The sequence below is a fragment of the Nipponia nippon genome, unplaced genomic scaffold, assembly GCF_047370975.1.
Source record: "Nipponia nippon isolate SJK-2023a ecotype South Korea unplaced genomic scaffold, ASM4737097v1 scaffold_33, whole genome shotgun sequence".
Classification (NCBI taxonomy): Eukaryota; Metazoa; Chordata; class Aves; order Pelecaniformes; family Threskiornithidae; genus Nipponia; species Nipponia nippon.
Window position 1 is genome coordinate 2581775 of NW_028262351.1, and position 23345 is coordinate 2605119.

The 23345-nt window shown below is 38.9% G+C and overlaps 1 protein-coding gene across 3 annotated transcripts in view; it reads right to left on the reverse strand.

The window, feature by feature from the left end:
- LOC104021984 (ATP-dependent chromatin remodeler CHD1-like) overlaps nucleotides 1–23345 on the reverse strand; it is a 60437-nt gene that overhangs the window by 15180 nt on the left and 21912 nt on the right. For all 3 annotated transcript variants that reach the window (XM_087770751.1, XM_087770750.1, XM_087770753.1), the window contains 18 exons: nucleotides 22297–22446; nucleotides 21741–21994; nucleotides 16180–16405; nucleotides 15138–15238; nucleotides 14699–14877; nucleotides 14088–14215; nucleotides 13772–13988; nucleotides 13025–13114; nucleotides 11989–12179; nucleotides 10705–10893; nucleotides 10371–10533; nucleotides 8473–8625; nucleotides 8107–8178; nucleotides 2802–2951; nucleotides 1986–2134; nucleotides 1613–1709; nucleotides 1427–1522; nucleotides 181–357 (listed from right to left, as the gene is read on the reverse strand). In XM_087770751.1, the coding sequence (XP_087626877.1) occupies nucleotides 181–357; nucleotides 1427–1522; nucleotides 1613–1709; nucleotides 1986–2134; nucleotides 2802–2951; nucleotides 8107–8178; nucleotides 8473–8625; nucleotides 10371–10533; nucleotides 10705–10893; nucleotides 11989–12179; nucleotides 13025–13114; nucleotides 13772–13988; nucleotides 14088–14215; nucleotides 14699–14877; nucleotides 15138–15238; nucleotides 16180–16405; nucleotides 21741–21994; nucleotides 22297–22446 (2782 nt within the window). The remainder of the gene's footprint in view (nucleotides 1–180; nucleotides 358–1426; nucleotides 1523–1612; nucleotides 1710–1985; nucleotides 2135–2801; nucleotides 2952–8106; nucleotides 8179–8472; nucleotides 8626–10370; nucleotides 10534–10704; nucleotides 10894–11988; nucleotides 12180–13024; nucleotides 13115–13771; nucleotides 13989–14087; nucleotides 14216–14698; nucleotides 14878–15137; nucleotides 15239–16179; nucleotides 16406–21740; nucleotides 21995–22296; nucleotides 22447–23345) is intronic.

Genomic DNA, 23345 nt, shown 5'->3' on the forward strand with positions numbered 1-23345 from the left:
CAAAGCTACGTGACTAAAACATTTTATTAATGTGTTTTCTAGCCTGTCAAAAATAGGGGGGGCACGCCACATGTGAAAACCACCCAACCCAAAAGTACAAGCCAAAACAACAGCAACGAAAACACAAACAAACAAACAACAATAAAATATCAAAGTTAGTGGGTCAAAACCCAGAGATACCTGTTTCGCACAGTTTCTCATCCTTGGGAGCATATATATTTCTTCAAGCTCTTTTTGTCTTTCCTCCTCTTCTATTCGTCGCCGCTGGACTTCTGGAATGATTTCTTCCCAGTTTCTTAAATTTTGTTCTGGTTCCAACTCAATGTCATCTTCATCCATATTGGAAAAGTTAGCCACCTTATGTATTGGAACATAAGTGTTTTCACCAAATCAATACATGATTTTATTTAAACAAAGAGTCAGTAATTAATATTTTCAGAAAACTTAGTTGAGAATGGCATATTTTATTTTTATATATATATACACACACACACACAAAATGTACACATATAAAACACTTCATGAAGCACTGTCTCTAATGAAAGTAGTTTCATATATGAAATGCAACACACTCCATGCAACATGGCTGAATGTAAAAGAAGAAAAAGATTCTCATCTTTATAAGTTGAGTAATATCGAAACGCTATGAAATGCCTCCCCAATACCTATGACTGTTGTTTAATTTCCTTCAAAGCAGAAAGCAAGTCTAACTGAATGCCCGAGTTAATATGAAACTATAATAGTGTAGAACTAACCAAACATTAATAAACTGTAGAAATCACAATATGTTGCAAATGAATGATTAGCAGGAAAGTGATTTAGTATTCTACTGATCTAAAAAAGTCCTGCCCTGTTTTAAACAAAAAAAACAAGCAAAAACACACCACACACCCCCCAAACCTAAACAACAGCAACAGAGAGATCCACAAAAAAAAAAAAAAAAAAAGCCCAAACCACCACACACAATTTGGACCCACTTAATATTTTAAGTGTTATCCAGTTAAGCATATCTGGCATTCACATTTACATGGGGGCTGAAAGGAATTTCTAAAAGTCATCAACTAAGAAATCCAAACTTCATTCTATGTTTTCAGAAGTACCACAGGTGCTTAACAGCATAAAGCATTAAATGAATAACAGCCCTCCCCAGTATTCTAATAATTAAATCAAAGACTAATGTATTTGTAAATCTCTTTCTTATTTTGTTAGCAAAATACATTATGTATTTTTAAATGTTTGCACTGGCAGTAATTACCCTGTATAGGTGAAAAGACATTCTATACCAAAAAGTTGACTTATTGTTGCACCTGTTTCATAAGAATGAAGAAAAGATGGATAGGTGCACAGAAGAAGAAGAAGAAGAAGAAAAAGTAGCATTTATAAAGGAAAGTATAATTAAGGGAAGAGGGAGGGAACAGAGCAATACCTTGAACTGTGAAAGCAACTCATCTCCTACAGTTAGTGGGCCTGGCTCATTTTCTCGAGTTTCAGCCCTCTTCAAGATTTCATCTATATCCATTTCCTGAAACAAAAGTTTCTCTTTACAACAAAATAATTCTTATGTATTTTCAGTTTCTCTGTCCATCAAGTGTAGATGCACTGTTCCATTTACCTGAGGCTCCTCTTCTTCCCCTTCAGGTTCTTTAAAAAGTTCCTCAGCACCAAACTTCAAAATTGCTGACAACTCTTCCTTATTAAAAGGTGTTGAACTGAAATACAGAAAGTTTCAGATAAACACTTCATCTTCGTGAATTTTTTCAAATTGCTATAACCATGAGTCGATCAAACTTCCTTTTGACTTAAAAGCTATATGTAAAAAAAAAAAAAAAAAAGTACAAAGACAATATACTGTGCAGTCTTTACTTACATAACTCCTTACCACATACTTTTTGCCATTTATTAGCCAAGTGAAATGACTTGCATTTTTACTCAAATACTCAGGTATACTTAAGTATAAGTTAATATGAAAGAATAAACAAATATACCTGGAAGGAGTAGAGCCTGTATGCAGTACAGTTTTCCCTGTAGTGTCCATTCTTTGAATTACTAAGTGATCTAACACCATCTTTTTCTTGGCTCTTTCAAGAATATCTTCTTCCACTGATCCTTTTGTGACTAGCCGGTAAATATTAACCTATGCATATTATAAAAAAGGCTTTATTTACATGCTCACAAATTACCCATGACAACAGTATTCGGATGAAGTTAACAAAAAACCCTTGAGCAACAACAGGGAGAAATATTAGTTGTGATTACAAATCTTCTAAATCTTATTGAACTAGTATTTCATATATGAAACCAGTCAATCATGTTACCATAGACTCTACATAAACTATTTAAAAAAATAAAAGAAAGAAATTCTTAGACCTCTCCTCTTTAAACTTCCATGATTAGGCACGAGCATGGCCACAAGGAAAAGTGTTATATCTGATTACTACTTGAAGTCTTCTGCAAGAAAGAAATCCAAGGAGAACTACAAAGTATTTAACTTTAAATACTTGCACCTGAAGTATAGCAGTTACTTTCTAGAATGACATGATGCCAATGAACGTGGGACAAGTCCACAACTCTTCTCCCTACCCATCCATACACTATGGCTGCTGTGCAATCTCTTCATATAAAGAGATTTTTAAAGTTTTTTTTAAAAAGGAAAATTAGCATTATTAACATTTTCAGACATTCTTGGCAAGTATTAGTTATTCTCAAAATACAGGAGGACTGCAATGGCCCAGACAGACAGCTTATGGCTACCATATGAAACCCTCCTTCAGGTTTGGAGCTTAAGAGACAAGTGTGCGTACCTGTTTCTTCTGTCCAATCCTATGAGCTCTAGCCTGTGCTTGCAGATCATTCTGTGGATTCCAGTCAGAATCAAATATAACTACAGTGTCAGCAGATGCCAAGTTTATACCTAAACCTCCAGCTCTGGTAGACAGCAAAAAGCAGAAGTCCTGAAATAATATATATATAAAAAAAAAAAAAAAAAAAAAAAAAAAAAAAAAAGAGCTTTATATATACTAGCTATAATATTCTTCAAGGAGCCAATATGACACTTGTTTATATGCTCTGTGGAGCAGACTATGAACTCATACACTTCTTTAAGGATATCATAAACATATATTAGACTTGCAATGCAATAAGGTGCTTGTCATGCCTAGAGGCAGTAGATCTCTATTAGAATAGAGCAGAACAGACTAGACTATTTCAGTTGGAAGGGACCTACAATGATCATCTAGTCCAACTACCTGACCCCTTCAGGGCTGACCAAAAGTTAAAGCATGTTATTAAGGGCATTGTCCAAATGCCTCAAACACTGACAGGCTTGGGGCATCAACCACCTCTCGAGGAAGCCTGTTCCAGTGTTTGACCACCCTCTCGGTAAAGAAATGTTTCCTAATGTCAAATCTGAACCTCCCCTGACACAGCTTTGAACCATTCCCATGCATCCGGTCACTCCTTTTCTCCGGACTAGACAAACCCAGAGTCCTCAGCTGCTCCTCATAGGACATGCCTTCCAGCTCTTCCACCAGCTTTGTTGCCCTTCTCTGGATGCATTCGAGGACCTTCACATCCTTCTTAAATCATGGGGCCCAGAACTGCACACAAGACTCAAGGTGAGGCCACACCAATGCTAAATACAGTGGGATCATCACCTCTCTTGACTGGCTGGTTATACTGTGTTTGATGCACCCCAGGATGCGGTTTGCCTTCTTGGCTGCCAGGGCACATTGCTGACTCATATTGAGCCTACCGTCAACCAGCACCCTCAGATCCCTTTCTGCAGGGCTGCTCTCCAGCCACTCCTCTCCCACTCTGTGATTGTGCCCAGCATTACTCCATCCCAGGTGCAGAATCCAGCATTTGTTCTTGTTAAATTTCATGCCACTGATGATTGCCCAATGCTCCAATCTATCCAGATCCCTCTGCAAGGCCTCTTGTCCCTCAAGAGAGTCAACAGCACCTCCCAGTTTGGTACCATCAGCAAACTTGCTAAGGGTGCATTCAACTCCTGCATCCAGATAGTTGATAAATATATTGGACAGAACTGGCCCTAGATTTGTGCCTGGAGGAACACCGCTGGTGACCGGTCACCAGTCAGATGTAGCCCCATTCACTACAACCCTTTGAGCTCTGCCCTTCAGCCAGTTCTTCACCCAGCGCACTGTGAACCCGCTCATCCCACAGCTGGACAACTTGTCCAGAAGGATGCTGTGAGGGACAGTATCAAAAGCCTTACTAAAATCCAGAAAAACTGCATCCACCGCCTTCCCTTCATCCACCAGGTGGGTGACCTTATCATACAAGGAGATCAGATTAATTAAACAGGACTTTCCCTTTGTGAGCCCATGTTGACTGTGCCTGAGGATTGCATTATTCTTTAAATGTCTTTCAGTAGTACCCAGTATGATCTTCTCCATAATTTTTCCAGGAACTGAGGTCAGACTAACAGGTCTATAGTTCCCTGGGTCTTCCCTCTTGCCCTTCTTGTAGACTGGAATAACATTGGCTAGCTTCCAGTCAACAGGGACCTCCCCAGACTCCCAAGACATTTGGTAGATGATTGAGAGGGGTCCTGCCATAACATCCGCTAGCTCCTTCAGTACTCTGGGATAAATCCCTTCAGGCCCCATGGACTTGTGAACATTCAGCTGATACAGCTGGACCCTTACAATATCAGTGTCCACAAATGGAAAGTCACTGTTCCCACACTCGTGGTCCTCTGACTCAGGGGACTGGGCAGCCCAAGGTCTATCAGTATTAGTAAAGACTGAGGCAAAGAAAGCATTGAATGCCTCCGCTTTTACTTCATCCCTACTAGTCAGGTGACCATCTTCAACAAGTATCGGTCCAATGTTTTCTTTAGACCTCCTCTTGCTATTAACATACTTAAAAAAAGCCCTTCTTGTTGTCTGACACAGCACTGGCCAGTTTCAGCTCTAGTTGAGCTTTGGCCTTTCATGTCTTCTCCCTGCATATACGAACCACGGCTCTGTATATCTTCCTGTGAAGCCTGACCTTGCTTCCAGAGATCATACAATTTCTTTTTCCTCTTGAGCTCCACGAGGAGTTCCCTCTTTAGCCAAGCTGGTCTTCTGCCCCTCTTGCTTGACTTTCGACGCAGTGGAATTGCCTGCTCCTGTGCTTCTAAAAGGTGGTTCTTAAAGACTGACCAGCACTCGTGGACTCCCAAGCCCTCAAAAGCAAATTCCCAGGGTACTCTGCTAAATAGCTCTCTGAATAGCTTAAAGTTTGCTCTCTTTAAATCCAGGGTAGCAACTCTGCTCTCCTTTTTTTTTCATTACACTGAAAATTTTAAAAACTCAACCATTTCATGATCACTGTGGCCAAGACAGCCACCTACCATCACATCCCCCATGAGTCCTTCTCTATTCACAAATAGCAGGTCTAGGAGGGCATCTTTCCTAGTTGGCTCACCGAGTACCTGTGACAAGAAGTTATCTCCTCCAAACTTCAAGAATTTCCAAGACCTGCTCATCACAGCAGTATGACATTCCCAGCTGATGTGTGGGAAGTTGAAATCTCCCATAAGGACAAGGGCTACCGATCCAGAGATTTCTCCTAATTGCCTATAGAATAACTCATCAGTGCTATCATCCTGGCTGGGCGACCGCTAGTAGACACCCACTACAACATCTCCTTTGTTTTCCATCCCCCTGATCCTCACCCAGAGGCTCTCAACCATATCATCCCTAACTGTAAGGGCTGTACAATCAAATCTTTCCCTTACGTATAGTGCAACACCTCCACCTTGTCTGCCTTGCCTATCCCTCCTGAACAGCCTGTAGCCCTCCATCCCAGCACTCCAATCATGGGACTCATTCCACCAAGTCTCGCTAATACCAATGATATCATAGCTCTGGGAGCTGACCAACACTTCCAGTTCATCCTGTTTGTTTCTCATACTGCGTGCGTTGGTGTGCAAGCATTTCAGATACGCTCCCAAGCCCTCCATGCTCCCAGGAGGGCCATAAATGTTCCCACTAGCAATGCCACCCTCAGACGATGCCATGCCAACCCTTGGCTTACCTACTGCAATCCTGTTGGTATCCCCTTCCGCCATCGATTCTAGTTTAAAGCTCTCGATCAGTATGTTATAGGTTAACCCCTGTAGGCAGCTAAGCACCACGAAGCCACTCGATCACTTCTCCCCCACACCCCCAGTAGGACAGGGGAAGAGGAAAGGAAGACTAAAAGCAAGGAAACTTGGGGGTCGAGATACAAATTGTTTAATAAGCAAAGGAGAAGTGGAAGAAGAGAGAAAGAAAACAAAACAAAACAAGCGATGTAAAGGTAATCACTCACCACCTCCCATGGGTAGGTCTGATGCCCAGCCAGTTCCCAAACAAAAAGATGGCTAACCTGCCTAACCCTCCTCCTCTCCCTTTTTATTGCTGAGCATGATGTTATATGGCATGGAATATCTCTTTGGTTAGTTTGGGTCATCTGCCTGATTATGTCCCCTCCCAACCTCTTGCGCATCCCCAAATCTATTCACTGGGGGGAGGCAGAGTAAGAAACCGAGAAGGCCTTGACACTGTGCAAACACTGTTCAGCAACAGCTAACACACTGGTGCGTTATTAGCATCGTTTTTGTCACAAATCTAAAACACAGCACCATACAAGCTGCTATGAAGACAATTAACTCCAGCCCAGCCAGACACAGTATACGTATAAAGCAAACTGATATCAATTTCTCTTGTGAACAGTTATTGACTTCTCTGTGGTTTAAAGGAAGCAGCATCCTAAAAGATGAGCAAAAGCCTCTTAGGGAGGAAAAAAAAAACAAGCAAAACACTGGCCAAAAGTACAAAACCCCTTTTTGTTAAAGCCTCATGTGTGCCCAAGTCCCTCTGTTGTTTGTTTTGGTTTTTTTTTTTTTTTTTTTTTTTTTTTGTTAAGAAAACTGAAGTGTTCTGCTGGGGTCAATGCTCTTCAATGTATTCATAAACAATATGAAAATGAGATGAGCAATGAGGTGACAAAGTTTGGAGATGATATGGAATTATTCAGGGACAACTACAAAGGACTACAGAAGGATCTTATGAGACAGGCAATAAAAAGCATGTGAAATTAAAGATAAAGTGAAATAGGAAATAAATTTGAGTTTTAAATACAGCAAAAGGTAATAGCAAGCCATTACTGCTCAGGAATGAGTCCTTGGAGTTGTCGTAGATATTTCCATGAATACCTTAGCTCAGTAATAGCAAAAAAAAAAAAAAAAAAAAAAAAAAAAAAAAAAAGTATGAAGTTTTATTGATTATTAGGAAAGAAATAGAGAATAAAGCAGGAAACAATTTTATTGCTGCACAACTCCATAGTTTGCCTCCATTTTTTTTAATACTGTGTGAAGTTTGGACCCCCCTTCATCTTAAAAACTGTACAGTACAACTAAAAGGATTCCAGAAAAAGGCAAATGATGTCTGTACTAGAAATTTAAAACAGAACTAACTTCTGTATTTAACAAATATCTGAAATTTATGTTATGAAATTAAGTCCTTCCTCCTAAACCATAGCAGAAACATAAGCTCAGCAGCAACTGACAAATGCTATGCTTCTATTACTGAAAAACCCTGTCAGTGTAGGACAAAAGACCTAAGATTATCAAAAGTATGGAATGGCTTCCATAGTAGGAAACCTAAATTAACTAGCAATCTTAAGTGGTACACAAACAATGGCTAGAAATCAGTTCTTCAGTTTCTTCCAGGGCAAGGAAATAAGAGACAAAAAATGAAGATAACAGAAGCTAGATTTAAAGCTATTAAAGATAGTTTTTCTTCATGAAAGGATATACACAACTCAATTCTGCCCATTGCCTAAGTAGGTTTTCAGTGTCAAAAGCTTGTGTAAAAGTTCAGTGCTCCTGTAAAAATTGAAGGATTAAGTCCTACACAACAAAATAAATTCTTCAGTTTTTATACAGTATTTAAAATTACTTTGATAAAGAGCACTGACAAAAATCTAAAAATATAACTATATAGTTATATTAGTTAAACACCATTTTCATAAATTCTGTGTTTCCTATTTCGTAGAAGCTGAGCAGATTAAAAAAAAAAAACAAACAACAACCACCCACTAATACTGTACCTCTGATCCTTCTGCATTAAAATGATCCAGGGCTTGTTTCCTCAATTCCCCTTTTATTGATCCATCAAGTCTCTAAAGAAATTGAATAATACAGTTAAAAAGGAACTCCTACTAAATTCTAATTGGAGCAACTTGAATTCTCAATTGCCAAAACAATTGGGGGGGGGGGGGGATAAGAGTAATGTAACACTTCATCTTTCTAATTCATCAGTTTCATTTCAAAATACTATTCAGCATATAGTAATTGCCAGTCTTTTCCTGTACATAAAATTAAATTTTCATAAATCTTTCTACAAAAAGGACACTTTTCTTGAGATAAAGCGGTAAAGATCAAGGCTTCTTGGCTACTACCAGCAAAATTCTTACCTGAAAGGGAAACTGACGATACTTCAAATACTCTGCTAGGATGTCTAGCATCCTCACCATCTGAGAGAAAATCAGTACTCTGTTGCCACGTTCTCGTAGACGAATCAGTAGCTTGTCAAGAAGGATTAGTTTCCCACTGCTACGTATTAAATGCTACAAGACAAGAAAACGTTTATTGCAAAATGAGTTCACCTCAACACTAATATACACTGCAGATGGTTAGACATTCATTAACTGAACATGGAAGTTTAATAAGTGTTTAGTCAGTCCTGATCTTGTAAAAAACTCATTATAAAAGCATTAAGTACTCTAACTGAAAATCAACAGGAATACCGACTAGCATGTTTTTCAAATAAATGCATTTCTCAGCTCTGGCTCATAAAACAGCATCTTAACATTTCATTAAAATATTAAGTAAATATACTGTGCTATGAGTTAGAGCAGTTACAGTGTAGACTCAAGTTCTTTTCTACCAAATAAACAACAACGAGACTACCTTAGTACTACTTGCTCCTCACTTTCTGTCTTTTGAACAGAAATAAGCAACGCTACTTGATCCTCTAAGTGCTTTTAAACAATGCCTAATCAGTCAAGTTTCTCAGGCAAGATAAAAGTGAGAGGAATCTTGTTTGTAGAGGTCAACAGGCTTTAGCTAGGTTACAATGTTAAGCCTTCTCAGCTCCAGTGGGAACAACTAGAACAGAAACTAAGGTGCATGCTGAATTTAATGTTGAAAACATTAGGCCTCTTTAGCTGAAGAGGCTCAGGATAAAATTTTGAGGAATAAAAAGGTTTGGAGTTAGGTGCTTTTATTCTTTATGCCAGAAATGAGAAGGATATATCATTCATAATTAGAGCTAAGAAAGCTTATTCAGATGAGCCAAGGAAATAATTGTTAAAAATATGCAATTATTAGCAATAACGGCTGAACAGTTCTGATGAGTTTAATTATAAATTTAAGTAGTTAGTGTGCCAAGTTGCAGATGAAACATCCTTTAGCTTTGATAAGCACTTTATAATATAAAATAGCTTGTGCAGTGACAGCTTGTGATTTCAATTTAGTAGTTTTGGGGAAAGTATTTAAATTGTGAACTTCAAAGCTTACAGAAAAAAAACCAAACAAAACAACCCCGATCTTTAAAAATATTTATGTTGTTATAAACTGCATCAATTACAACAGTTCTTTTATTTGTTGCTGTGGTTCTCAACAGTTTTAGTACAAAGATTAGTTAACCTTTACAAAAATCCAAACTATAAACCCACAACACAATCACAGACCATCTTTAGCAGTGATGCTATAATTGCTTTCATTTATAACAACAACAAAACCAGACTAAGCTTTGGATGTTTATTACTTTTATTTCCTTTCACTTTGGTTGTTTGAAGGCATGCAGAGAACAGTGTTTGATTACAAAAAAGCTTAAAGAGATTCTGCATATTACTTTCTGCTATCACATGGATTGTTGGTGTACCACTGCCACTCATATGCATTTGCATTTATATTCAATTTACCTGTTTATTTAACTGCTTTATTTTAATTTGGGTTTAAAATAGGTCTTAAGTTTATTTAGTCTGAAAATACATAGACTATTTCAAACTATTTCCTTTTTATTTTGATCATAATTTAAGCCAGGGATATTTTATTTAGCATTGATCTCTCTATTATTCAGTTCTAGTTAAGAAACAAACAAACAAAAAATAATCAAGTCACTTACCTGTAAAACCCAAGATGCACATTTAATAGAGAACTTGTTCTTTATTAATATACTTTAATAAGAACTAATAAATTGCCAGAACACTATAAAATTACTGCGTGCATATTAGAGATGTAAAAACACTTTAAAAAGAAAAAAGAATAGAAAAAAAACAAAACAAAACACAAAGAAAAAAGGTATTACCTGTAAGGCCTCCTGTTTATTATAGAATTCATTATCATCCGGTGGTTTAATGAGGTAGCAATGGTTACAACACTTCTTGAGTTCCATCATGATGTTCAAAAAGCCTGAGGTACTGCCTTTTGAACCTTTACTCAGGGCTTTATAATTCCTGGTTAAAATCCACCTATGATATAGAATGTGCAATGGAAATAATTTCTAACCATTTGTGGAAATATGAAGGATGTAAGCTCTCAAAATATCAGTTCAAATTGCATTATGAGAACTATTACACTTCAGTAATTTTCATATAGACATATCATTAAAATAGCAGGAATTAAAAAGTGTCATTACTTACTTGTAATATTGCTTCTGCAATGCACTCATTTCCATCCTCAAAATTTGTTCAACCTTAGCAGGTAAAGACTTTTCTACATCTTTTTTAACTCTTCTGAGTAGAAACGGTTCAAGTTCTTTGTGAAGACTTGCATAACCAAACTCTCTCCCTTTGCCATGCTCCTCTTCAAAATCTTCCCAGGAAGAAAACCTTCAACATAAGAAAGAATAAAGGTAAAATAGTGACGTACCATGAACACAAGCACACAAAGACCATAAATATACCACATGTGCACAAAGACATACGGACTTCTTCCCTACTTCCCTCTGGTTTATTTAATAAGTTTCTGAATTTGCATCTCTCAAGAAATTCCAAATATTTTGTCTGCAAATAGGAGAATGGAAATTTCCAAACACTTTTGCAGAATGAAAATTCAAAACAAACTACTGAATTTTAATTTCTCCAGTGAAAACCCAACATTTTACTTTTCTGCATGGAAACCCAGGTAAAAGGCTGCAGAAATTCCATTATATTTCTCAAGAGCAGCATAAAAAAATAGTTGTATAGCTGGAAGAAGTGCAAGAGAACAGACCACTTCACGTACTTTTTGCAGCTTGTATGGACTAGCTGAAATGTAATTATCCTCTGGTATGTGCTAACAGACTAAGAGAATGGACTTTGTGATCAAATGAAGAACAGGTGCCACACAACAACCTTAGTGGCTTTGCTTGTAAGGTTCTGAAGAAATCAATGCAATGCATAGCTCTGAAACTAATTGGAGCTACAGTGCTTTGTATTTACAAAATATCCAAAAGGAACACGTGCACTTATTTATTCCAGACATAAAGAGAGGTCAGTATAGAATAATGTCAATACAGTAAACCTATTCTATGCAAACTGCAAGCACAAATTGGCTGCCTGACTGAACTACTGGATATTGGGAATTGCGATACAATCTTGTTTTCATTCATGGTACTAACACAGAAAAGAAGACATCCTCAGCCCCATTCTATTTCCCTAGAGTAAATCCATGTGATTTTCCTTTTAGATTAAGATGAAGCATCTTTTCAGGGTTCTGAGCCATACATCAATCCATCTTTTTTGTGGACTGCTAAAACAGAAAAAGTGACAACTGCTACCAAAATAATTTATAAAGAGCAGCATTAAAAATACATGCATCTATTTTATATAAAATATTTAAACTATTTCACAATGCAATTCTTTATTGATTCTCCAATCACTACAATATTCTGCCATAAGAAACTTGACCACAAAAAAAAAAAAAAAAAAAATCACGTTCCTTACTTTTCTGGCATGATGAAGTGCAGCAAAGACCAAAGTTCTTTGAGGGAGTTTTGCAGAGGGGTTCCAGTAATAAGAAGACGATGATTAGACTTAAAGTCTATTAAAGTCTTGTACAAAAGGGAATCATCATTTTTTAAACGATGAGCTTCGTCAACTCCTATAAATACCCAATTCAGACCACCAAGGAATGTCTTAAAGAAATTGGGGGGGGGGGGGGGAGAGATATTATACAAGTTAATATCTTATGCAATTTCTGACATTTTACATGAGGTTATATATACACCATCACTCATTTTATTTTAATAACAAATGGACACTTATATGTTTTTAGTATTAATTATGGTTTTTATGTTTGCATAGCCTTTTGTTGAATCCAGCAGGCATCCCAAGCTTAAAAGGAAAGTATAAGCCAAGTTTATACTTGGGGGGGGGGGGAGGAGGAAGGCAAAAAGCTGATCTATAAATTTTCAACTAACAAAAAAAAAAAAAAATCCACTATTGACTCTCTTCTTTCCAGCATGTACAAACAAATGAAATAAAGCCAACATGCAGAACTTTAATTAAAATTTTCATACACTGTTAGGATTAACAATCACTCTATGTGCTACCATCATGAAGAGAGTAGTAATATACATATACATAATACTGCACACACAAATACAAAGATAAAACATGGGATTTCAGAGTTGTGAATCACAGGCATTTGGGGCTAGGTTTGTTTTTTCAGTTCCTGGATGATGGTCTACATGAAAGTTGAGATGCAAAGAAATTACTACAGTAACATGAAGCTCAAGCAAACTGAAGAAAAAGAAGTTTTACCCACTCAATATTGGGGGGGAAGAGGGGACAGAAAGCCTCACCACACATTCATAAAATCTAAAAGTGCTTAAAGAAAACTTCACTGTCATACTTCCAAGAGTAAAGCTGTCATACTCCCCATGCATTTAATGGCCCAGAACCCAAATATGTGCCAACTCTAAAGGAGTTTTACATTCTACAAATGATTTTATCTCCCTGAAGAAGTAAGCGTGATTACCTTATCCTTCAGCAAAATTTCATAAGTTGTTAGAAGTATATTAAATTTTAATCGCTTGGTCTGTGGATGCATCCATTCATGAGTTCTTATCTATAAGAAGAATCAAGTGAACTATAAGCTAGAGAAAAATGGTCTTATTCATTGGGATGACTTCAGGTACTACAGCAATAGAGATGTTAAGTGACATACAAGAATCTGATAACGAAAAAAGAACATAACATGTGAAAGAACATAACATGTGAAACTTTTTTTTTTTTTTTTTAAGTTGTGAGTGGTGAGTGGGGGTGTTGGTTTTTGTTTGGTTGGTTTTTTTTGTGGAGTTTTTTTGTGCGTGTGTATGGTTTTTGTGTGGGTTTTTTTGGTTTTGGGTTGTTTTTTTTTTTTTTTTAAACTTTAATGGATAAGGTTACTTACATTCCTCCTTTCAGAAAACAAATTAAGATTATGTCTGGCTGGCTTAAATATTTATTTTATGCACCTAAATAATCACATGACAAAAGACAATTTATTTTCAAATGCAAGGTTGCATTTTTAATCCTTTTTATTATTAAGCAGGAATGAAATCTTTCACACACATTTATATCAGATCAAAATTTATGCTTTTAACTTGCATTTTAAACACATAAAATGTTTCAAATAAGTATTTGCTCATTCCTAATCAAAATATTGGAGATTAGCATAAGACAGGAACATGAAGTGAGTCTTGTTTACCAGTAATCTTTTTCAATGATATAAAGAAATACTCACCATATTTCTGCTAGTTATATCTCCTAAGTAAACCACAGCATTCATCTGAGGAGCCCAAGTTTGAATCTCTCTTTGCCAAGATGTCAAGGTAGAAAGTGGAACGACTAGCAAGAAAGGCCCATACAGTTGATGTTCGTGAAACAGGTAGTTCAGGAAAGAAATTGTTTGTATTGTTTTACCCAGACCCATTTCATCTGCAAGAATACAACTATTCCCTCTAAAAAAATAAATAAATAAATAAATAAATACATACATACATAAATTTATAAATGCTTTCAAATTAAAAACAGCAAGACTAATTTAAGACTATACTTACTTGCACCACGAGTGAGCAAGCCAGTTCAGTCCATTTAACTGATAATCTCTTAATTCTAAACTCTCATGTCCTCCAATATAAGATGGTTGCTTCTTTAGTGCAACAAACCTCGGCCTCTGTTTCAGAATCTGTCAAAAGGAAATTGAGTGTCAGTTCTACTACTAAGTGAAATTGCCAAAACATCTTCTTATAGAAACAAAGTAGCAGTAGGAATCTGTTTGGTCACCAAGTCTAGTATTTATTCATCACAGACAACTAAGCCATATAACAATATCAACCCATTTGCAAGCTAAAATTAGTTTGACTGCTGATCTAAATTCCACAACAGAAGTGACATGAACTCATTCACAAAGGTTACTTTTAAAACAAATTAAAATACTAAACAATTCCATCTTTGAATGGCAATAAACTAAGTAGGGAACAAAATATCTACAAAAGGCTATTCTTAATAGTGATACTTGCTACATATATAAATATAGCTATTATTATTACCATTCTGGACAACATTCAAAAATATTTTATAATATTCATCTTATTTCTGGATGCATAAAATACATCAACTTTTTTTTTATTATTGCAACTGTATAAATCCATTGAAATTACATACTCACCTTGCAGTCCTTAAATGGAGTGGTCTTGGATTGATTTCTGCTAAAATACTCATCAATACATGCCTGAAATTTTTTGGCAATGAGAGCACCATCTTCCCAGCTACATTCCGAGTAAGGCAGACCCTGCCATTTGCAATAGTAATCTGGATAACCAGCTGCTGATTTCTGATTTGAATGAGCTGCAGAAATGCATCAGAGATACCAGATCAATATTTTCCTTCTGTATTTTAAAAAAGCACTCATTTTAGATGATAAGACAACATGAACTAGTTTCACAACAAAGACAGTATGACAACTTTTCTCTTCATCAGAGATTTTGTTTTGCCTTAAGTTGTTCGGGATATTAATAACCTGAATTTCTTAACTATAAATTCAACATGCAAGCAATAAACTTGGAAAACAGCGTTGAGAATATTACATCTGGAAGTTTGTCACGTACCAATTATCCTTTCCACTATTTGATACTGTTTATGTAGATCATCTGTAAGTTCCTGCTGGCAGTTATAATATTCCACGTCTTCCGGAGAAGCATTTTTCAGCCTGAAACGGGAATTTATTTGCAGCACTTATTACATTGTGTAGTTCTAAAGCTAAGAAAATATGGCAATTTTAAAGCTCTGGACGTAAGCACCACAGGAATGCTGCTTAGAGAGCTGCTTTGAAGAAGCTATAACTCAAATTCCTGCTATAAAAGTGTTGCATCTGGCCTAGGTACCTCATCACTGATAACCGAGAAAGCTTATCAAGAGACATTACTATCAGCTACACCTTGTACTAGTCACACAGATCATTTACAATATCTGTTCTCAACACTGAATAGTGTACTTCACATGGTATTTTCATGGAACAGAAACAGATGGCTCACTATAAGAATCTATCTTATGAGTAGGAGTCACTAAAAATCCCACCACTATTCACAGATTATATTAAACATACTAATAAAATGGAATACCAAAACATAGCACTAAAATGTAAGGATTTTTTTCACTTCTTGATTCTGAGGCTTTAACAGAAGTTTGAGCCAAGAAAACTAATTGTTATAATGTTTTGAGTGCTTTAGCCATTTCTGATTTTTTTTAATCTCTGCAGCAATACCTGAAGAACTGATCAAAATACAATCAATGACAAAATTAGTAAAAGGTAAGATTTAAAACAAAAACAGAAACCCCACCACCCATCTTGTTAAAACTTCATTTATAACAGACACATTAAAATCTAGGTGTAGAAGCTGCTTCCTTAAAGGCCTGATTTTACAAGATGTGTGAGTATTCTCACTTGCTCAAGTAAAGTTGGTATGCTCAGAATCTTACAGGATCATAAGGTGTTAGGGAAGCTTCAACTTTAAAGCTTTTGTCTTCCTGTTGTATAGGCACTTGAAACTATGCCTTCACAAAGAGGCAACAGAACTCACAGAAACACAATAAAACATCTATATTGTTACAAAAAATATGCAACGTGGAAGTAGTTATAAAAATACTCACCAGCGTTTTGTTTCCTGATCCTTTTTCTTATAGTTGTCCAGTTTCTTCATTCCTTTAACATTTTGTTGCTTCAGTGTTTCCTCAGTTTCCCAAGTATTATGGATGTGTGACCAGCCTTTCCATTTAATAAGATACTGTACTTCTCCTAGCTCCTTTGACTTTTCAAACCCAGTATTCGGGTCACCATCTGCCTCAACTGCATAGATGGTGGTTGCAGCACCAGTGGCTGATAAAGAAACCACACCATAAGGCTTGATTAAGCATGCACTGTCATAAATTAACCAGTAAAAAATATACAGCAGAAAGCAATTTGTGATGCTCTTGTATGAGCATGTAACTTGACTAATTATATCTACAACTCTTATGTCACTCCTCTTATTTGAAGAATTATGATATAGCTATATTAAACACACGCACAAGTATACCAACGAGATTCAAAAAAGTAACCAAAAAACTCTGCATCTAACCTATAGTATCTCATCTCATGAAAATTTTCTTAGCATTCCTAGTTTTTCTAGTGATCCCCAGAGAATGCTCCACTAACACTGCTTGCTGTCATCTTTGCTATATCCTTCTCATCTCTGAGAATATAACAGATATTTAACATTGTGCTTAATCAGCCTTGAGACTTGAATAGCCTACTATTCAGTTATTACTACGAATGCTATAAATCCAATTCACAGAATCAAAGAATGGTTGAGGTTGGATGGGACCTCTGCAAGTCATCTGGTCCAACCCCCATGCTCAAACAAGGTCACCTAGAGCTAGTTGCCCAGGACCATGTCCAGATGGCTTTTGAATATCTCCAAGGAGGGAGACTCCACAAGCTCTCTGGGCAACCTATTCCAGTCCTCGGTCACCCTCACGGTCAAAAAAAAGTCTTTCCTGATGTTCAGATGGAACCTCCCATGTTTCAGTTTGTGCCCACTGCCTCTCATCCTGTCACTGGACACCAATGGAAAGAGCCTGGCTCTGTCAGATTTGCACCCTCCCTTCAGGTATTTATATACATTAATGAGATCCCCCCCTGAGCCTTCTCTTCTCTGTCCCAGCTTTCTCAGCTTTTCTTCATAGGAGAGATGCTCCAGTCCCTTCATCATCTTCGTGGCCCTTTGTTGAACTCTCTCCTGTAGTGCCATCAGTCTCTTGTACTGGGGAGCCCAGAACTGGACACAGCACTCCAGGTGTGGCCCACCAGCACTGAATAAAGGGATAGGAACACCTCCTTCAACCTGCTGGCAATACTTTGCCTAATGCAGCTAAGGATACCATTAGCCGCCTTTGCTTCATGGGCACATTGCTGGCTCATATTCGACTGGTGTCCACCAGGACCCTCGGGACCTTTTTTGCAAAGCTGCTTTCCAACTGGTCATCTCCCCAGCATATATTGGTGCCTGGGCTTGTTTCTCCCCAGGTTCAGGACTTGGCACTTCCCCTTGTTGAACTCCATGAGGTTCCTGTCAGCCCATTTCTCCAGCCTGTCGAGGTCCCTCTGGATGGCAGCACCACCCTCTGGCCTATCAGCCACTCCTAATTTGGTGTTGTCTGCAAACTTGCTGAGGGTACACTCTGCCCCATCATCCAGATCATTAATGAAGATGTTGAACAGGATCACACCCAGTATTGACCCCTGAGATACGCTGGCTAGTTACTGGCCTCCAGCTAGACTTCGTGCCACCGATCACCACCCTCTGGGCCCAGCCATTTCGCCAGTTTTCAATCTACCTCACTATCTGCTGATCCAGCCCATACATCAACAGCTTGTCCATAAGGATCTTATGGGAGAGTGTCAAAGGCCTTCCTGAAGTCCAGTTAGACTATATCCACTACTCTCCCCTCATCTACCAAGCCAGTCACTTTATCGCAGGAGGTTATCAAGTTGGTCAAGCATGACTTCCCCATAGTGAAGCCATGCTGACTACTCCCGATGACCTCCTTGTCTTTCATGGGCCTGGAAATGGTTTCCAGGATTAGCTGCTCCATCACCTTCCCAGGGATCAAGGTGAACCTGACCAACCTGTAGTTCTCTGGGTCCTCCTTCTTGCAAATAGGAGTGACGTGCAAACTAGTAACAACAAACGAGGAGAAGGCTGAGGGTACTCAACAACTTCTTTGCCTCAGTCTTCACTGCCAACCTCTCTTCCCACACCTCTCAAGTGGATGGACCTCAAGGCAGGGACTGGGGGAGCAAAGTCCCTCCCACTGCAAGAGAAGATCAGGTTCGTGACCACCTGAGGACCCGGAACATACATAAGTCTATGGGTCCTGATGAGATGCATCCCAGAGTCCTGAGGGAATTGGCTGATGTAGTTGCCAAGCCACTCTCCATGATATTTGAAAAGTCATGGCAGTCAGGTGAAGTCCCTGGGGACTGGAAAAAGGGAAATATTGCACCCATTTTTAAAAAGGGTAGAAAGGAGGACCCTGGGAACTATTGACCTGTCAGCCTCACCTCTGTGCCTGGGAAGATCATGGAACAGATCCTCCTGGAATCTATGCTAAGGCACATGGAGGACAGGGAGGGGATTCGAGACAACCAGCATGGCTTCACCAAGGGCAAGTCCTGCCTGACCAACCTAGTGGCCTTCTATGATGGAGTGACTACATCAGTGGACAAGAGAAGAGCTATGGATGTCGTCTATCTACAGTAGACTTCTGTAAGGCCTTTGACACGGTCCCCCACAACATCCTTCTCTCCAATTTAGAGAGATATGGATTTGATGGATGGACTGTTCAGTGGATGAGGAACTGGCTGGATGGTCACATCCAGAGGGTAGTGGTCAATGGCTCAATGTCCAGATGGAGATCGGTGATGAGTGGTGTCCCTCAGGGGTCTGTATTGGGACCACTGCTGTTCAATAACTTCATCAATGACATAGACAGTAGGATCGAGTGCACCCCCAGCAAATTTGCAGATGACACCAAGCTGAGTGGTGCGGTTGATACGCCTGAGGGATGGGATGCCATTCAGAGGGACCTGGACAAGCTGGAGGAGTGGGCCTGTGTGAACCTCATGAGGGTTCAACAAGGCCAAGGGCAAGGTCCTGCACCTGGGTTGGGGCAACTCCCAGTATCAATACAGGCCAGGGGAAGAAGGGATTGAGTGCAGCCCTGAGGAGAAGGATTTGGGGATACTGATAGATGAAAAGCTGGACATGAGCCGGCAACGTGCTCTCGCAGCTCAGAAGGCCAACCGTATCCTGGGCCGCATCAAAAGAAGCATGGCCAGCAGGCCGAGGGAGGTGATTCTGCCCCTCTACTCTGCTCTGGTGAGACCTCACCTGGAGTACTGCGTCCAGCTCTGGAGTCCTCAGCACAGGAAGGACATAGGCCTGTTGGAGCGGGTCCAGAGGAGGGCCACAAAAATCATCACAGGGGTGGAACACCTCTGCTATGATGAATGGCTGAGAGAGTTGGGGGTTGTTCAGCATGGAGAAGAGAAGGCTCTGGGGAGACCTTATTGTGGCCTTTCAATACTTGAAGGGGGCTTATAAGAAAGATGGGGACAAACTTTTTAGCAGGGCCTGTAGTGATCGGACAAGGGGTAATGCTTTTAAACTAAAAGAGGGTAGATTCAGACTAGATATAAGGAAGAAATTTTTTATAGTGAGGGTGGTGAGACACTGGAACAGTTTGCCCAGAGAGGTTATAGATGCCCCATCCCTGGAAACATTCAAGGTCAGGTTGGATGGGGCTCTGAGCAACCTGATCTAGTTGAATATGTCCCTGCTCACTGCAGGGACACTGAACTAGATGACCTTTAAAAGGTCCCTTCCAACCCAAACCACTCTATGATTCTATGACATTTGCTTGCCTCCAGTCCTTGGGCACCTCTCCCAGTTGCCATGATCAAAGATTATCAAGAGTGACCTTGCAATGACATCTGCCAGCTCTCTCATCACTTGTGGGTGCATCCCATCAGGGCCCATGGACTTACGTATGTCCAGTTTGCCTAAGTGTTCCCTGACCTGGATCACCTCTTCCACCAGGGTACATCTTCCTTGCTCCAGACTTTCCCCTGGTCTCTGGGTCCAGGGATTCCTGAAGGCCAGTCTTACTAGTGAAGACTAAGGTGAAGAAAGCATTCAGTACCTCAGCCTTTTCCATGTCCTGTGTTACCAGGACCCTGCCCCATTCAGCAGTATGCCCACATGTTCCCTAGTCTTCCTTCTGTCACCTGTATACTTATAGAGGCCCTTCTTGTTGCCTTTGACAACCCTCGCCAGATTCAATTCCAAGTGGGCTTTGGCTTTCCTAACTGCATCTCTGCATGCTTGGAGAGTGTCTCTGTATTCCTCCCAGGTTATCAGTCCCTGCTTCCATGTTCCGTATACCTCCTTTTTGTTTTTGAGTTTTGCCAGGAGCTCCTTGTTTATCCATGCAGGCCTACTGGCATTTTTGCCTGACTTCCTGCTCATTGGTATGGGCTGCTCTTGAACTATTTCTTCCTAAAGTTGTTTTACTATTCCCCCCCCCCCCCCCCCCATCTTTGGAATCTTATGTGGGGTAATTTTTAATTAAATACAGTTGGTATTACAGCTGAAGCACACTAGCAACAGGAAACAGGCTCATTTCTGTGAGGAAAGCCAAATAAGGAAGTGGACACAACCAGATGCAGGGGACAGATATAGCAACAGAGCATGGCAATAGCAAAGGACAGCACGAGCAGTAACAACATCTGGGCATGCAGAATGTAAGAAGCCTAGTCCAAAAGGCTTTTAACACAGCGGTGACACTGTGCATTGGAGTAAGGGGCTAGAGTAAGAATACACTGGAATTTAGGACAGTATGGGAAAAGAAAGTTCAGAGAAAAGAAAGTGCAAGCTCTGAGATAGGCCAGAAACTCTAGAGATCAGGTATAACTAATGGAGAAAGACAGTTCTGAAGTGTGAGTAGGCCCAAGTTTTCTATAATCAGAACCCTAATTTGCAGGCTAAAAAAAAAAAAAACCCAAACAAAAAAACCCCCACACCACATAAACAGGACACTGCATCCCATCAGCTGCTGGAAATATGACACCCCTACCATCATTCATAAAATTACTTTTGGAAGTGCACATGTAAGCACACCACTGAAATTTTAGATTCCACCATCCATTGCATTGTATTGGGACTATTTGTACAGTAATAACTGAAATCACAATCTCAATGGTTTAGCCTTCCCAACATCATCCTTCAGCATTCAGGCTACTGGTTAGCTGTCCTATCCAGTCCACTTTTTCTCCACTCCCCTGTATACAGTTTATACCTATCAGGTATCAACAAACTGTACAAGTAGTGGTGTAACAGTATGGTATGCATTTATGCAATATGGAGCTATATTCCACTTCATTTTTTCCTTTTGCATTAATTAGTTACTTAAGTTCTTCTATGTTTTACTTTATAAGGCTTACAAAAGAAACATCCTTATGAGTATGAAAAACAAAATAAGATTACTTTCTGGTATTTTTAAAGCTTATTCTTTACAAACATCACAGCTTACCTACAGCTGAGAACAATTGCTGTTTACATTGCACCACAATGCACTGCAGCATCTTAAGAACACTGATAAAAAAAAAATACCTCCTTTTCGGCCAATTCGACTATCCATAAATTTCTCTATAGTTTCAAATTCATCTTCTTCAGGCTGCGGGACATCTTCTCCACAAACTTCCAACAAGTCATCAGAATCCGTCTTGGTTTCTTCAGCTTCTTTGTAACTAACATTGACTGTTGCCTGGCGACGAGATCCTCTCTTATCATAGTCATCATCATCTGATGAATCAAGCTGCCTCTTTTTCTGTCCTGCAATCTTTTTGCCACTTTTTGGCTCAATTCTTGAAGACAATAAGATACAACATAACAGTGGGGTTTCAACATGGACAACTATAAGCCTTCTGTATTTGTTTCTGAATACATATATTTCATGACTGCTCAGTTATGCCACTTTCAGTTGGAGCAGACAGGAAAGAGGTATTCAACACAAACAACTGGTATGATAACATCTTTTGTAGCTTAAAAAAAAAGTCTTAAAGTTCTGTAATAAATATTAATGTTTTCATTTGCCTATATAGTAGTACAATACTTGATTACGAATTAGAAATAGTACCAGAGTATCTAAAAATGCAAGACTTCTTACCTGCTTGGAGGTTTCTGGCTTTTGACCTTGTTTTTTGGCTCATAGTCAGATTCACTATCTTCACAACTGCTTTTCTCTCTATCTTCCTCTGATTCAGAATCAGAACCAGTTCCTGATACTGACCCTGACCCAGACATTTGCCAGTCTTCACTGTACATATTGAGAGACAAAACAGTAACTCACATTAGGTTTTGGGGGGGTTTTGTTTGGTGGTTTTTTTTTTTTGTTTTTTTTTTTTTTTTTTTTTTTTTAAATCAGGTATTCACCGCAGGTTTGCTGCTTTAATTTCAACATTCTTCACAGAAATAAAAATGTTATAATAGTCATTTCAGCTGGAAGGACAGAAACTCATCATGAATGGATAACAGGTAAAAATTCAACTCCCTTTGAAGCCATTGGGCATTAAGTTTTCTGTTATCAAGAGGTAGATGTAAAAAACAAATCAAACCAAAAATCTGGATTTCTGTATAAATTACAGCTTTAATAATTGAGTTAATTTGACATCAATAAACCCAAAGTCCTTAACAAGAGTTTAGCTGGAAAGATACATATTTACTGGAACTTACCTATGCTCAAGTCATAAAACCCCATAACATTATATTTTGCAGAATCCAAAATTCTCTAATAGCTACGTTCCCTGTGCCTCATGTGAATAATTAGCAACTTCAGTACAGGAACCAAAAATGATGCAGAAACAGATTTGAAAAACACACAGAAAGGCTTGAACCATGGCAATCTGAGAGACATTGGCTCCCAAAAGCCCCCACTGAGTTTCCAAATCAGTGCTTCACACCCATGCAAGATACTATGAGTAAATGAGTAAGCCACTTGTGACTCCCAGTGGCAGTATCTCTGTGCTCCTGCTTAGCCGAGATCTACTTTGCAACAGGAAAGATGATCAACAGTATCTTACCTCAGACTCTATACAGAGAAATTTAATCTTAATAGCTTGGGGGGGGGGGGGGGGGGGGGAAGAAAAGTCTGGCATGCATTCTTGAAAGGTTGCTAAATCTTTATACTACCATCTATGATCAGGTTTAGGGGTCTTC